At 41.5% G+C, this 15432-nt stretch overlaps 2 protein-coding genes across 6 annotated transcripts in view; both read left to right on the top strand.

Moving 5' to 3' along the window:
• CHCHD7 (coiled-coil-helix-coiled-coil-helix domain containing 7) overlaps positions 1–15432 on the top strand; it is a 1019570-nt gene that overhangs the window by 738629 nt on the left and 265509 nt on the right. The window lies entirely within an intron of this gene.
• The window catches only part of LYN (LYN proto-oncogene, Src family tyrosine kinase), a 138774-nt gene that overhangs the window by 65377 nt on the left and 57965 nt on the right, over positions 1–15432 (top strand). Inside the window, exons 2-8 of one of the 2 annotated variants that reach the window (XM_050802347.1) lie at positions 412–485; positions 5272–5317; positions 6446–6551; positions 9273–9371; positions 9495–9598; positions 10773–10922; positions 12643–12795. In XM_050802347.1, the coding sequence (XP_050658304.1) occupies positions 417–485; positions 5272–5317; positions 6446–6551; positions 9273–9371; positions 9495–9598; positions 10773–10922; positions 12643–12795 (727 nt within the window). In that variant the 5' untranslated portion in view covers positions 412–416. Of the gene's footprint in view, positions 1–411; positions 549–5271; positions 5318–6445; positions 6552–9272; positions 9372–9494; positions 9599–10772; positions 10923–12642; positions 12796–15432 lie in introns of both variants that reach the window. The other variant, XM_050802346.1, reaches the window with a different exon arrangement.

Raw genomic sequence — 15432 nt, 5'->3', positions numbered from 1 at the left:
TGCTGACTTTGCAACCTGGCTGCCATCCCTCCCATTTCAACTCACAGAGCATTTCCTTTAGGAAGCTTTCCCTGACCACCTCCTTTTCCTCTTGCCTGAATTACATGTCCTTTCTTAGATCCTGTGGGTCCTCTGTCATCGAGTCTTTACCCATCTTTGCCACAAGAATACGAACAGAGTTAGAGCTGAATTTGGTCTGGGTGATGGAAAATTAATGCTCAATAAATATTTGTTGAGTGAATTAATGGACAGGCAAACCTATTTGGGAATAGTATTCACATTTGAGTTTATTAATCTATATATGATAAAGAATAAAAGTACATTTTTTTCTACTCTTTAATGGAGAGATTTTGATGACTTGAAGCAGTTCTAGAATGGTAAAACAATGTTGTTGCTTTTATATTTCAACAGGAAATATGGGATGTATAAAATCAAAAGGGAAAGACAGCTTGAATGACGATGGAGTAGATTTGAAGACTCAACCAGTACGTAATACTGAAAGAACTATTTATGTGAGAGATCCAACGTCCAATAAACAGCAAAGGCCAGTAAGTAGATAGTCTCAGGGGAGAATTCCCACAGCAAGATCAAAGCATGGCTGCATAATTTAAACACCAATCTGTAATATGTGCATGCAGAAAAATCCCACTGATTACTTGGTCCTCAAATAATTTTTGATATGCTTTGTAACTTAGTCCTTTGAAGAACGTATAAACATTTTAGGGATAACTAGGCCACTCATTGTGCAATAAAGGGGCCTTTGGTCACATTCTTATGTGTGAAGAAAGCCATCTTTCATATTACTGGTGCAAAGACCCCACTATATATATATAGGTTTGTGTGACTCAAGATATGTAGTGAGAGGCCGGGCGTGGTGTCTCACGCTTGTAATCCCAGCACTTTGGGAGACCGAGGTGGGCGGATCACTAGGTTAGGAGTTTGAGACCATCCTGGCCAACACAGCGAAACCCTGTCTCTACTAAAAATACAAAAATTAGCTGTACATGGTGGCGGGCAACTGTAATCCCAGCTACTCGGGAGGCTGGGGCAGGAGAATCGCTTGAACGTGGGAAGTGGAGGTTGCAGTGAGCCAAGATAAAAGCACCACTGCACTCCAGCCTGGGTGACAGAACAAGACTCTGTCTCAAAAAGAAAAAAAAAAAAAAGATATGTAGTGAGATTAGCTCAGTGGTTTAGAAGCAAAAGGAAATGCGGGATGCAAGTCAGAAACTAAAATAGGAACTAATGTGTCTTTTGTTGTATCATACATTATCCTGTCTTGTCATTCCTTCAATTAATTCAAAATAGTACAGATCCTGAAGTTGTCATCTTTTATTTTAGTGAATTAAAATATTAAGGAAAAGCACCTCTAATTCTGCCCCCTAACCTTAGAGAAATAGCTGGACTAGAAATATTTTATGAGTGATGTGCTATTTGGTGTATTTTGGAAATATTTGGCAAAGAAAGAAATAACATCGCATTTTATGGAAAGGAAGAACAGAATTTTGAACAACTATAACCTGAAATCTACTTCATTTCAAAGCTTATATCCTTTATATATGTATTCTCTCACTCTATACATGTATATTGCCCATAGCCTGCTTTCTATGGAATTCTGCAGCATTTAAGCTAGAAACAGCTTATTCCAGATTAGCCCAAATGCCGTTATTAAGAATTTCTGGGCCAGGCTCGGTGGTTCATGCCTGTACTTTGGGAGGTCACGAGGTCAGGAGTTTGAGACCAGCCTGGCCAACATAGTGAAACCTCGGCTCTACTAAAAGTACAAAAATTAGCCGGGCGTGGTGGTGCGCGCCTGTAGTCCCCGCTACTCAGGGGACTGAGGCGGAAGAGTTGCTTGAACCTGGAAGGCAGAGGTTGCAGTGACCTGAGATCGCCACACTGCACTCCAGCCTGGGTGACAGAGTGAGACTCTGTCTTTAAAAAAAAAAGGCATTTTTATAGTTTCTCTAGTCTGACATGTATTTAAATACTCAGGTGTTTTAGAAATATATTCCCATTATCAAGGCTTTCTGCCTGCCCTCCCCTCACTGTGTCCCCATTATCCTGAAGGTAGGAAATATCTTTCATATATCAAAGTCACATGTCATTGCTGAGACGAAGAAATCAACATCAGTCTTCTTAAGAAATGGAGATAGAGCCGGGCGCGGTGGCTCACGCCTGTAATCCCAGCACTTTGGGAGGCCGAGGCGGGCGAATCACGAGGTCAGGAGATCGAGACCATCCTGGCTAACACGGTGAAACCCCGTCTCTACTAAAACTAAAAAAAAAAAAAAACTAGCCGGGCGAGGTGGCGGGCACCTGTAGTCCTAGCTACTCAGGAGGCTGAGGCAGGAGAATGGCGTGAACCCGGGAGGCGGAGGTTGCAGTGAGCTGAGATCCGGCCACTGCACTCCAGCCTGGGCGACAGAGCCAGACTCCGTCTCAAAAAAAAAAAAAAAAAAAAAAAAAAGAAATGGAGATAGGCCAGGCACAGTGGCTTATGCTGTAATCCCAGCACTTTGGGAGGCCGAGGCGGGTGGATCACCTGAGGTCAGGAGTTCAAAACCAGCCTGACCAATATGGTGAAACCCTGTCTCTACTAAAAATACAAAAATTAGCTAGGCATGGTGGCACATACCTGTAATCCCAGCTACTCAGGAGGCTGAGGCAGGAGAATTGTTTGAACAAGGACTCGGGAGGCAGAGGTTGCAGTGAGCCAAGATTGCACCACTGCACTCCAGCCTGTGCTACAGAGCGAGAGTCTCCAAAAAAAAAAAAAAGGAAGTGGAGATAAAGAGTGGATGTATCATGCTATTAAGTTATCATACATTATGTTTCTGGATAAATTAGCATTGTAATTTTATGTATAGAAAATATATGTACTTATGTAACAAACCTGCACGTTATGCACATGTACCCTAGAACTTAAAGTATAATAATTAAAAAAAAAAAAGGAAAAGCAAAGTCATTACTGTGAAAAAAAAAAGAAAAAAGAAAATATATGTACTTAAAGTGTATAAGAATAATACATTTAAATGTGTGATAAATATAAATATAAAATTTAAAAACTTATTATAGATTACAGGCAGTGAAAAAAGATTACATAAGTATATACAGATATCAAACCATATAATATATAAATATGACTAATAGTGAAATAAGAGAAATTAGAGTCACAAATAGTTTTCTTATAGACATCAGAGTTCTCAAAAAAGGATCTGATTTTTCTCATACCATATGCCATAGATTTTATATGTTTTAAAACACAAGTTTTTTTCATTTTGCCTCTATTTATTTATTTATTTATTTAGAGGCAGAGATTTGCTCTTGTTGCCCAGGCTGGAGTACAATGGCACCATCTCAGCTCACTGCAGCCTCCTCCTGAGTTCAAGCGATTCTCCTGCCTCAGCCTCCCGAGTAGCTGGGAGTATAGGCGTGCACCACCACACCTGGCTAATTTTTGTATTTTTAGTAGAGACAGGGTTTCACCATGTTGGCGAGGCTGGTCTAGAACTCCTGACTTCAGGTGATCTACCCACCTCGGCCTCTCAAAGTGTTGGGATTACAGGTGTGAGCCACCACGCCCAGCCTGTTTTTTGTTTTTAAATGAACAAAGATGTCCTTTATTCAGAAAAGTAGAGGAGAATAGTGTACAAACCCATGCACCATTTTTTCCTCTTGTTCAAAGTAAAGGGGATTAAAAATCAAGTTTGAAAGCAGAAGTAGTAACTGTGCTTGAAGTCTTTCAATTCCCTCCTGTATACCATAAGTATTTCAGTTTTTCCCTTCTGTGGTCACAGATGCCCTCGCCTCATGAACCAGTTAGGTTGGCCTTATTCCATGGCCATAACCAACACTCTCAACCCTGGCCAGATATGCCAAACTGCATGCTATGGATTGATTAAAAAGGGAATCTGATGAGAAGGTGAGGTAGAGTTGATGCAAATTCAACAACATTCTAGAAAAAGCCATTTTAAGGAAAAATCTAGAGCAGTGGTATATGTGTTGCATATATGTGTTTTGGTCTTATAAAAAGCATATTAAAATGTTTGTAAGTTAAGGGCTTTTTGAGATTTGAAAAATCAGCTTGCTGCTTTTAAAATGATGTAATTAGTTTCTGGTTTTCTAGTTATTTCCTCTAAATCACATAAAATAGATCATATGTCCAAATTATGCAAATCTGAATGACTAAAAAATCAACATAAAACTTCCTGACATAAACATTTGAAGGATAGTATGCAGCCATGGGTTTTTCTGGTACCACAATGTAGTAATTTTCCCTGCCTCACTGAACTGGAGATTTTATGGGCTTTCATCAGAAATTTAAATTTCAGTACAAACTGTTTTGGTCCCATTCTATGAAGCCACTTTAATCAAAAGAAACAGAAAAGTTACATGGCTTGTGGTATAGGCCTCTAACAGCATCTATCTTACAAGAGGCCCAGAGGCCTCACAGAGCCTCACGCGGCACTGTGAGAAAAAGGAATTTGATTTTAAAGGTAATTGAGGTGGACTTTTGTGCCACCAAATCCTTTCCAATAACTCACCTCCCCACTGAAATAACAGGGGATGCCATCTGTCCCTGCGATGGAGTCAGGGTCAGCCCAAGAAAGCCTGGATGGGATGGGACTTGCTCTCAGCCTCCAGGGACAGAGACCTGATCATGCAATTTTATACAGCTGGGGAAGCCTTGGATGGGCAGTCCCGGGCCGGGACGGCAACTCCACCAAGTCACCAGGGTCCCGCCACTTCCGTCTCCATCCTCCTGCCGCTGATTATTTGGTTTCCATGTGAAGACTCCAGCCTTCACTTGTTTCTAGGGGGAGAGAAAGAGGCAAGGGAAAAGGGGAGCTGACAGCGAAGCCCTGCCCAACTGATCTGCGGACCAAAACTCCCTCCACCCTCTGCCCAGGGCTAGAGAGTTTGGAAGCACACTCATTGAGCTGGGCAAACTGCCACCCCAAATAATATTAGGGTTCTGTCACCAAATAAGAGGAGGAGCTAGGATGAGGTGAGCACCTAGCAGCCCCTGCCCAGAACCTTGCTTCCTTCCTGCCACCCACAGCAAGTGGTAAAGGGCCCTGTCACTGGCGGAGCAGGGCAGGATGCACCTCGACAGGTTTTTCCCTCTGTGCTCCTGTTCTTTCTAACTTAATAAATGAGCCCATCCTAACAGCATCTGCTACTGTTACAAAAATCGTATATGCAACATGAATGTGAGTAAGAAAAGCTAACCAGTGTTTTTTTTTTCTAACAAATATTCTCTCATAGGTTCCAGAATCTCAGCTTTTACCTGGACAGAGGTTTCAAGCTAAAGGTATGGTTTCATAGCAACATAGTTAAATTTTTTTTTCTTTACTATTAGAGCTTCTATAAAGTGATTGTCCTAAATGTTTTATTTTTTTATTGTGGGACACGTATAACATAAAAATTTACCCTCATAACTATTTTTAAGTATACATTTCTGCGGCATTTTGTACATTCACATTGTTGTACAACCAGTACCACCCTCCATCTCCAGAACGCATCTTCTCAAACTGAAACTGCATACCCATTAAACAATAAGTCCCCATTGCCTCCTCCCCCAGCCGCTGGCAACCTCCGCTCTTTGTGTCTTTATGAATTTCACTACTCTAGGTACCTCCTAGAAGTGGAATCATACAGTAATTGACCTTCTGTGTTTGGATTATTTCACTTAGTGTGATGTCCTCAAGGTTCATCCATGCTGTAGAAAGTGTTAGAGTTTATTTCCTTCTAAGGGTGAATATTTCCTTGTAAGTATATGCCCTGGCCAGGTGCGGTGGCTCACACCTGTAATCCCAGCACTTTGGGAGTCCAAGGCAGGTGGATCACCTGCGGTCAGGAGTTTGAGACCAGCCTGGTCAACACGGTGAAACCCCATCTCTACTAAAAACACAAAAAATTAGCCGGGTGTGGTAGTGGGCACCTGTAATCCCAGCTACTGAGGAGGCTGAGGCAGGAGAATCGCTTGAACCCAGGAGGTGGAGGTTGCAGTGAACTGAGATTGCACCATTGCACTCCAGCTTGGGTGACAAGACTGAGAGTCCATCTCCAAAAAAAAAAAAAAAAAAAAAATGCCCCATGATGTTTATCCATTCCTCCATCAACGGACGTTTGCATTATTTCCACATTTTGGCTATTTGAAATAATCCTGCTGTGAACATGGGTGTATCATTTTTTAAATATAGAGTTATATTATAGTTTTAGTTTTAAGTGATTTGCAATAATGAATACTGGACACAGTGTATACAGCAAGCTACTCTCTGTGGGCGTGCAGACCCTGAGCCCACTAGGCAGGAAGCACATGTCCTTCTTCCAGTCGCCCCTCTCTTAGTGCTTCCTCTCATCCTTTGTGCCCCATGAGATTTGTTAAAATGCTTCTGCTGATGGATTCCTACAGATGTTCTCTTGTGTTCATCTTTAGATCCAGAGGAACAAGGAGACATTGTGGTAGCCTTGTACCCGTATGATGGCATCCACCCGGATGACTTGTCTTTCAAGAAAGGAGAGAAGATGAAAGTCCTGGAGGAGTAAGTGCTCTCAAGCATGCCACGGCTGCTCCTTTCCTCAGGCCACTGAGCCCTGCAGGCTGTCCCCTTGTCTTGCTTCTGGTGCTACAGCCATAGCCTAGCTCCCTTCCTGTAATGGGCATGAGGCCTCCTTGCTATCCACAGGGAGTGGGCAGTGGAAGGAATACAGCCAAAGGGACTTTCCTTTTAAGTCCATCTGAGCGCTCTGCAGGGGATTTCCCTTTGAAGACAGATGCTGGTTTTTCTTTAAAACAATTTTTTTTTTAGATGGGATCTCTCTCTGTCATCCAGACTAGAATGCAGTGGCGTGATCATAGCTCACTGCAGCCTTGAACTCCTAGGCTCAAGCAATCCTCTCACCTCAGCCTCCTGAGAAGCTAGGACTACAGGCATGTGCCACCATGCCTGGCTAATTTTTAAAATTTTTGTAGAGATGGGATCTTGATATGTTGCCCCGGCTGGTCTTGAACTCCTGCTGTCAAGCAATTCTCCTGCCTTGGCCTCCCAAAGTGCTGGGATTACAGGTGTGAGCCACCACACCTAGCCTGGTTTCTTTCTTTATCCACTCTTGCCACCTTAAGAAATTTAGGTCTGTGTGGCCCATGCATGATATTTGAAATGGCACTTTTCTTTTGTTATATTACTCATGTTTAGACTGGGTTCATGGGCCCAGCCTAGTTTGAGTTCTAAGGGTGCTGAGCTATAGTAGCCGTGTTGGAAAATTCTCGACTCAGCAGCCACCATGCTTTTGTGAGGATGCCTGAGTGTCATCATCTCCTCGACCCCCTCTTGCTGACTCAGACATGTGGCAGTGTCAGACCATAGGCATGCAGGGCAGTGCTCAGAATAAGAAACTCCAGTTGCTTTAATTCTAGCTTGTTTTACTTACTAATCTTGCATTAAATGTCGTTATGACCTGCCAAATAGGGTTTGAGGGGGAGACCCCCTTATTAAGGACAAGGTGTTCCGTGGTTGACAGCAATGTTGCTTATGGGTTGAACATGAACTTAAGCCCGATCCTGGCCCTGCCACTTGATAACTGTATGACCTTGACAAGACCATTAAACTTTTGTACCTTGGTTTCTTTACTTATAAAATGGGAATGACAGTACCTAGATCATGGGGTTGATGTGAGCATGATGCATGTGTATAAACATAACATAAGCAAAGAGGAGGCAGAGCTTAGTATTAGTTCTAGTTGTCTTCATGCCTTACAGACAAGGATCCTGTCTGTGTGTGGAATTTATAGACGAATGCAGTTAAGGCTCAAAGGGACCCATTCCTTCCCCCATTACTGGCTTACCTGCTTGCTTCTTCCAGTGCTGGTCCCTTCCTCCTCCCTGGCTCCATGCCTGCCTTTCTGCTGAGGACTCGAGCATGGTGATAAGGCTCACTTGCTTGGAATTGTCTTATGGTTTTCTTTTTTTCATGGTGTCCATCTCTAGATGTTTGAACAAAGGAGTTTATAATGCATGAACTATGGACCAGTATTCCCTTGACTGTCATTTCTATAAGGCTTTGAAAGCATTTCTTAGCTATCCTGGGGCAAGTTACAAACCTTTTGCTTCTGTGAGATGGGAGCCATTTGTACCAACTCTTCTTTGTGCACCCCTGATCCCAGTGACACATGCTTTAGTTGTAAGTCTGTTTTTCTTTGCTTCTGTCTCTAAACATATTTTAATTCCATCACGAAGAGTGAATTTTCCCACTGGATTCTGGGGTTCCAGAGATGTTCTCCACCCACCTTCACCCTCCTAAACAAACATCTTGAGACAATTGCTATTCTAGCTGTTGAGTCTTGGATATAAACACTTTTTTCCTTTTATTTTTAGTTGACATGGAATAATTATATGCAGCCGTGGGATACAGAGTAATATTTTGATACATGTATGCAGTGTGTACGGATCAAATCAGCATAATTAGCGTATCCATCACCTTGAACATTTATTATTTCTTTGTGTTGTGAACATTCAAAACCCTCACTCCCGGCTTCTTTTCTTTCTCTCTCTCTCTCTTTTTGATAGCTTTATTGAGAATTCACAATACCACGCAATTCACCCATTTAAAGTGTACAATTCAGTGATTTTTTTAGTGTAGTCACAGAATTGTACAACCATCACCACAATCCATTGTAGAACATTTTAAATACCCCAAAAGGAAACCCTGGACTCCTTAGCTGTCACTTCCACTGTCCCATTCTCTCCAGCCCTAGGAAACTACAAATCTACTTTTTATCTCTGAAGACTGACCTATTCTGGATATTTCACACACATGGAATCATACAATATGTGGTCCTTTGTGGCTACCTTCTTTAATTTAGCATAATGTTTTCAAAGTTCGTCCCTGTTGTAGCATCTCTCAGCACTCCGTTCCTTTCACTGCTGAGTAATATTCCACTGGACGGATATTCCAGATTTTGTCCATTCATCAGTTGATAGGCATTTTGGTTGTTTCTACTTTTTGCTTTTACAAATAATGATGCTTTGAACATTCATGTACAGGTTTTTGTGTGGATGTTATGGTGTCATCTTTCTTGGGTATAGGTCAAGGAGTGTAATTGCTGGGTCCTGTGGTAACTCCATGTTTTCTTTATTTTTAATTTTTTAATTGATACGTAGTATCTGTACATAAATACCTATTTATGGGATATCTGTGATATTTTGATACATGCATGGAATATGTAATCTTCTAGCTTCTTTTTGATGTGTATTTCTATTCTAGGCATGGAGAATGGTGGAAAGCAAAGTCCCTTTTAACAAAAAAAGAAGGCTTCATCCCCAGCAACTATGTGGCCAAACTCAACACCTTAGAAACAGAAGAGTGAGTCCTCATGTGTTGTCATCTTGGTGGCTTTGTTTGCCACATTGGATTTCTTGTTAATATTCTTCACCTTTTTCTTGCTCTGGAACATAATACGCACGAAATGTTGAAATGTTTTCACAGGTGGTTTTTCAAGGATATAACCAGGAAGGACGCAGAAAGGCAGCTTTTGGCACCAGGAAATAGTGCTGGAGCTTTCCTTATTAGAGAAAGTGAAACGTTAAAAGGTAGGAAATGGTTCAAGGCCTATTTTAAAACACTATTTAGGAAATTATTTTTAGAAACTATTCTAGAATTACTCAAGGGGAAAAAAGGATATAGTATGCTCTGGTAGTAAAAGTTTTATAGTTTGATAAAAAATAACACACTCCAATCATTAGTTGTGCTACCAAAAGTAATATACTTGAGTGTGGTGGCTCACACCTGTAATCCTAACATTTTGGGAGGCCGAGGCAAGAGGATCACTTGAGTCCAGTAGTTGGAGATCAGCCTGGGCAACATAGCAAGACCCCATCTCTACAAGAAATAAAAAACTAGTCAGGCCTGGCAGTGCATGCCTATAGTCCCAGCTACTCTGGAGGCTGAGGTAGGAAGATCACCTGAACCCAAGGAAGGTAGGCTGCAGTGAGCTGTGATCATGCCACTGCACTCCTAGCTAGCCTGAGTGACAGAGTGAGGCACTGTCTCAAAAAAAAAGAAAAGAAAAAAGTACGGTAGAAAGCACACATGATTGTGGCCAGTTCTTAGCATGCTTTGTTTGCTGAGCCTTTTGCATTATTATTTAGAATAAATCCTGAAATTTTAAGACAAAGAAAATTAGGCTGGGCATGGTGGCTCAGGCCTGTAATCCCAATGCTTTGGGAGGCTGAGACATGAGAATCACTGAACCCAGCAGTTTGATACCAGCCTGGGCAACATAGCAAGAGCCTGTCTCTATAAGAAATTTAAAAATTAGCCAGGTGTGGTGGTGCATGATTGTAGTCTCAGCTACTTCAGAGGTTGGAGTAGAAAGATCATTTGAACCCAGGAGGTCAAGGCGGCAGTTAGCTATGATTGTGCCGCTGTACTCCAGCCTGGGTGACAGAGCAAGAACCTGTGAAACAAAAAAAAAGAAAAAGAAAATTAAAATAACTTAAAAATTTTTTAATGTAGCTAAATAATAATTTTTAAAAATTATCATGAAGAAAGAAAATGGTATGTTGGCAAGCTACACAGCAAACAAAACGTGGCTTCATTTGTCAAGTAGAATTTTTATAGGACTTTTAAAATTGTGCATTTTATACAAACTTCATATATATATATTTTGCATATTTTTATCACAAAATGTGTACTGCGGTTGTTGTATAATGCAAATCTTATTTGTGAGATATAAATATTTACTTATACCTTTCCCCCCCATAGGAAGCTTCTCTCTGTCTGTCAGAGACTTTGACCCTGTGCATGGGGATGTTATTAAGCACTACAAAATTAGAAGTCTGGATAATGGGGGCTATTACATCTCTCCACGAATCACTTTTCCCTGTATCAGCGACATGATTAAACATTACCAAAGTAAGTAAAAACTGAACGTTCAACAAGACAAAATATATTTGTTATGATATGTATAAGACGTCACACACTATTTTTATATTAAAACTTTTAGGCATCATATTTCTCTTAGATACAGTTGCAGGTCATATTCTATAAATGATTCTAAATTAATCTATAGTTAGGCCAGGCACAGTGGCTCACGCCTGTAATCCCAGCACTTTGGGAGGCCAAGGCAGGTGGATCACTTGAGGTCAGGGGTTCGAGACCAGCCTGGCCAACATAGTGATACCCCATCTCTACCAGAAAAAAAAAAAATTAGCTAGGCATAGTGGTATGTGCCTGTAGCCCCAGCTACTCGGGAGGCTGAGGCAGGAGAATCACTTGAACACAGGAGGCAGAGATTGCAGTGAGCTGAAATCACCCCACTGCACTCCAGCCTGGGTGACAAAGCAAGACTCTGTTTCAAAAAACAAATAATAAAATAAAAGTAATTAATTCATCTGTAGTTAAATACACAAAGTAAGATTTGATCCTTGTGATCCTCCCAGTCCTTCCCACCTAGTAGTACATGCTGTTTGACATTCAGTGTTCCAGAATTACCAAGAGAAAAATATATGTTATCTTTGCATATATTTTTACAACGCATCTGAATATCTGGAATAGGAATGCAGATTTGCAGATCTGTGTTTGTGTGTGTGTGTGTGTGTGTGTGTAAAAGTAATATATATTCTTGGTAAAGTCAAACAGAAATAACACTACCACTGAAATATTTAGAAGTGGCAGGTCAATGTCCCTGTCTCCAGTGCCACTTTGCAGCCCTGCAAAGCCTGGGCCTGAAACTCTGGGTCCCTTTGCTGTATGACTGGAGTCAGTTGAGTGGTTGTTGCCCCAGCTCCTTTCTATGACCTGCTCGAAGGGAATGCATATTATAGGTTTGCTTGAGTCCCAAAACATGGAGAGAGCAACGTGCTTCCGATTTTGTAGATTCCTGCCTCCCTCCGCCCTCCCATTCCTGTGTGCATCCTGCACATGCTGAGAGCTTGTGGTGCTCTGGCTCTGTTCTGGGGCCTAGGGTCCAGTGGTGACATGACCGACTCCCCACTATGGTACCCCGTGAAGCTTAATGTAGGCTCAGTAATCTGAAATCACATTTTATTAAGTGTGACAACCTGTCAGCCTGTGGTTGTCTCTTGGCTTTGTTATTTTTGTTCATGTATGTTAGCAGCGCTGATGAATACAATCAAGTATGTTTTCAATGGTTTTTCTTATACAGATTTCAGGCTGGTGGCTCACGCCTATAATCCCAGCACTTTGGGAGGCCGAGGCGGATAGATCACTTGAGGTCAGGAGTTCGTGACCAGCCTGGCCAACGTAGTGAAACTCTGTCTCTACTAAAAAATATAAAAATTAGCTGGGCATAGTGGCAGGTGTAATCCCAGCTACTTGGGAGGCTGAGGCAGAAGAATTGCTTGAAACCAGGAGGCGGAGGTTGCAGTGAGCTGAGATCGCCCATTGCACTCCAGCCTTGGTGACAAGAGTGAAACTTCGTCTCAAAAAAAAGAAAAATAAACAAAAACCCCCACAAATTTCCAAAGTCACAATTATGTGAAGGATGCATTTTAGTTCACAGACTGTGGCAGGTTGGACACTATAAGGCTCCTAGTTGAAACTCTTCTTTATAGACACAGGTGAAGTCCAAAGTATAGCATTTCTTAACCTTAATTTTTCCCTTTCAAATTAGAGCAGCCAGATGGCTTGTGCAGAAGATTGGAGAAGGCTTGTATTAGTCCCAAGCCACAGAAGCCATGGGATAAAGATGCCTGGGAGATCCCCCGGGAGTCCATCAAGTTGGTGAAAAGGCTCGGCGCTGGGCAGTTTGGGGAAGTCTGGATGGGTAAGTGCGTGGCTCGGGGGACTATGTCCTTCTAGAGATCGTGACAGAAGAAGTAAAGGCTCAAGCCAATTTCGATCAGCTTCTGAGCCAGACACTAAATTATGTCAGAGGCATCGTTTATTTTGTTTTCCTGTGTCCGTCGGGGTTGAGAACTGGCCTGCAAAATCTATTTACTTCAGCTCTTGCTCTTTCTTGCGACTTAGTAATTCTTTTAATGTTTGTAAGGAGGGGAGTAATGGGTATTTATCTTGATCATCTGCCCATTTCTTCATGATTCCCTCATCGCCAGATTCTCTGGATGCACAGTTCAAGCGCAAGAAATTTGCTTCCATCTCTGGGAAAGGTTATCTTAGGGCTGGGACCCATTGGCTTAATAGAAAGCCTCAATGTATTATAATTTGAGGGTCACCAAGAAAGTTTCTGAGGTTCTCAAAATCACATCCTGAATAAATCATTTCTTACCGTTAAGTATTGCCTTCTCAGGCTGGCAAGAAGTGCAGCAAGATTATAGCAGTGGCTTTTTCCAGGGGATTCTTTTCATCTACCTACTTTAAAAAAAGTTTTATGGTGGGCTGAGAACAGCGGCTCATGCCTGTAATCCCAGCACTTTGGGAGGCCGAGGCAGGAAGATTGCTTGATCCTAGGAGGCCGAGAACAGCCTGAGCAACATAGGGAGACCCTATCTCTACAAATAAAGAAATTAGCCAGGTGCCATGGTGTGTGCCTGTAGTTCCAGCTACTTGGGAGGCTGAGGTGGGAGGATCACTTGAGCCAAGGAGGTCGAGGCTGTAGTGGACTGAGATGGCACTCCTGTACTCCAGCCTGGGTGACACAGTGAGACCCTGCCTCTAAATAAATAAATAAATAAATAAATAAATAAATAAATGTTTTCATAGTGAATGCGAATTTCTTTAGTGATAAGAGGTTTTTAGAACAAAAATGCTAAAGCATAACATTCTTTTAATGGTTCTAATGGAATGTGTGGTTATTTCTGGAAAGGGTAACATGTTAGGTCACACACATCTGACTGCGTCACTTTTTCTGTGTCAGCTTTGTTGAGTGAAAGCAAATGTGATTTCTAAATGAAAGGGGCAGATGGCTTTTAAACACTCTCCAGCCCCGGCAGAGCAGAAGCTGCAGCCACGTGGGCATGTCACCTCTGCATCCAGGTTTTCCCTCTGCAGTCTTGGCCCCTGGGATCACAGCCTTGCTCACTTTCTCCTGTTGGCCCCTCTTGAGCCGAAGTGTCTTTTAAACACGGCACATACTGAGCCAGCCTATCATTAATTCTTACTGCACTATAAGTCTTTCTGCACATATTTGCAGAATTCAGGTAAACTGTAATTACATGACTTCACATTCTCCGTTTGGATTGGCACATGTCAGAACTGGTTGGCAGTACAAATCAGGTCCTCCGTTTCTGTTCCACTCAGCAGATTCATGGGTGTGAGTGCTCACCCTGAATGTTGTCTCTTCCCAGGCACACTCTATTGTCTAAGTTGGAACATCTTCCTCCTCATTTCTCTATGTGCTCTTTTTTTAATTAACATGAAATTCACATGACGTAATTAATCATTTAAAACGAACAATTCAGTGACATTTAGTACATTCACAATATTGTGCAGCCACCACCTCCATCTACTTTCAAAATGTTTTCATCATCCCAAAAGGAAACAATGTACCCAATAAACAATCACTCTTCATTTCTCCCACCACTCAGCCCCTGGCAGCCACCATTGTTTCTGTCTCTATGAATTTAACCACTCTAGGTACCTCGTATAAGCGGAATCATTTATTTGTTCTTTTGTGTCTGGCGTATTTCACCTAGCATAATGTTTTCAAGGTCATCCATGTTGTAGAACGTATTAGAATTTTCTTGTTTTATGGCTGAGTAATATTCCATTGCATGACTATACCAGAGTTTGTTTATCTACTTATCCATTAGTGGACCTTTCAGTTGTTTTTACCTTTTGACTATTATGAATAATGCTATATGAACGTTCACATACAAATTATTGTGTGGACACATTTTCATTTCTCTAGTGTATAAACCTAGGAGTTCAATTGCTGGGGCGTGTGGTCAGCCTCTGTTGAACTTTTTGAAGAACCACAAAACTGTTATCTGCTCATTAAAAAAATGACTTGGCTTCTTTTTTCCTCCGATGATGTTTATTTTTTTTTTTTCCAAATCTACAGAATGGAGCAGGAATAGTATAATGAATATTGTATACCCTTCACGTAGATTCACCAGTTGTTAATATTGTCCTAATTTTCTTATTCTTTTATTTACGTACACATACATAGATGTTATTATTGTTGTTGACCACCTGAGACTAAGTGCAGATGTGACTTGCTGAGTTTTGTGAAGAGTGTCTAAGCACCTAAGCAGTGCTGTGTTCTCAGTGCACCTGTCAAGAGGCATAGTATTCGCTGGTCCTATTCTTAATGATGTTCTATTTGATTTTGTCTACAGTGATCCACCATCACTTTTATTTAAAGTGATCCAAAAGTTTAAATGGATCATTTAAATTTAGTTTCTCCATGGCAACTTTTTACTCCCTTTTGTAATAAATAAATACTCTGTGGGAAGTTTCTTTAAGATTGTGTAAAAAGAACTTTCTCCAAATGGTTTCAGCA

The sequence above is a fragment of the Macaca thibetana genome, chromosome 8 (assembly GCF_024542745.1).
Source record: "Macaca thibetana thibetana isolate TM-01 chromosome 8, ASM2454274v1, whole genome shotgun sequence".
Lineage (NCBI taxonomy): Eukaryota > Metazoa > Chordata > Mammalia > Primates > Cercopithecidae > Macaca > Macaca thibetana.
Note: the sequence above shows the minus strand (reverse complement) of the source record. Positions and strands in the feature narration are given on the sequence as shown.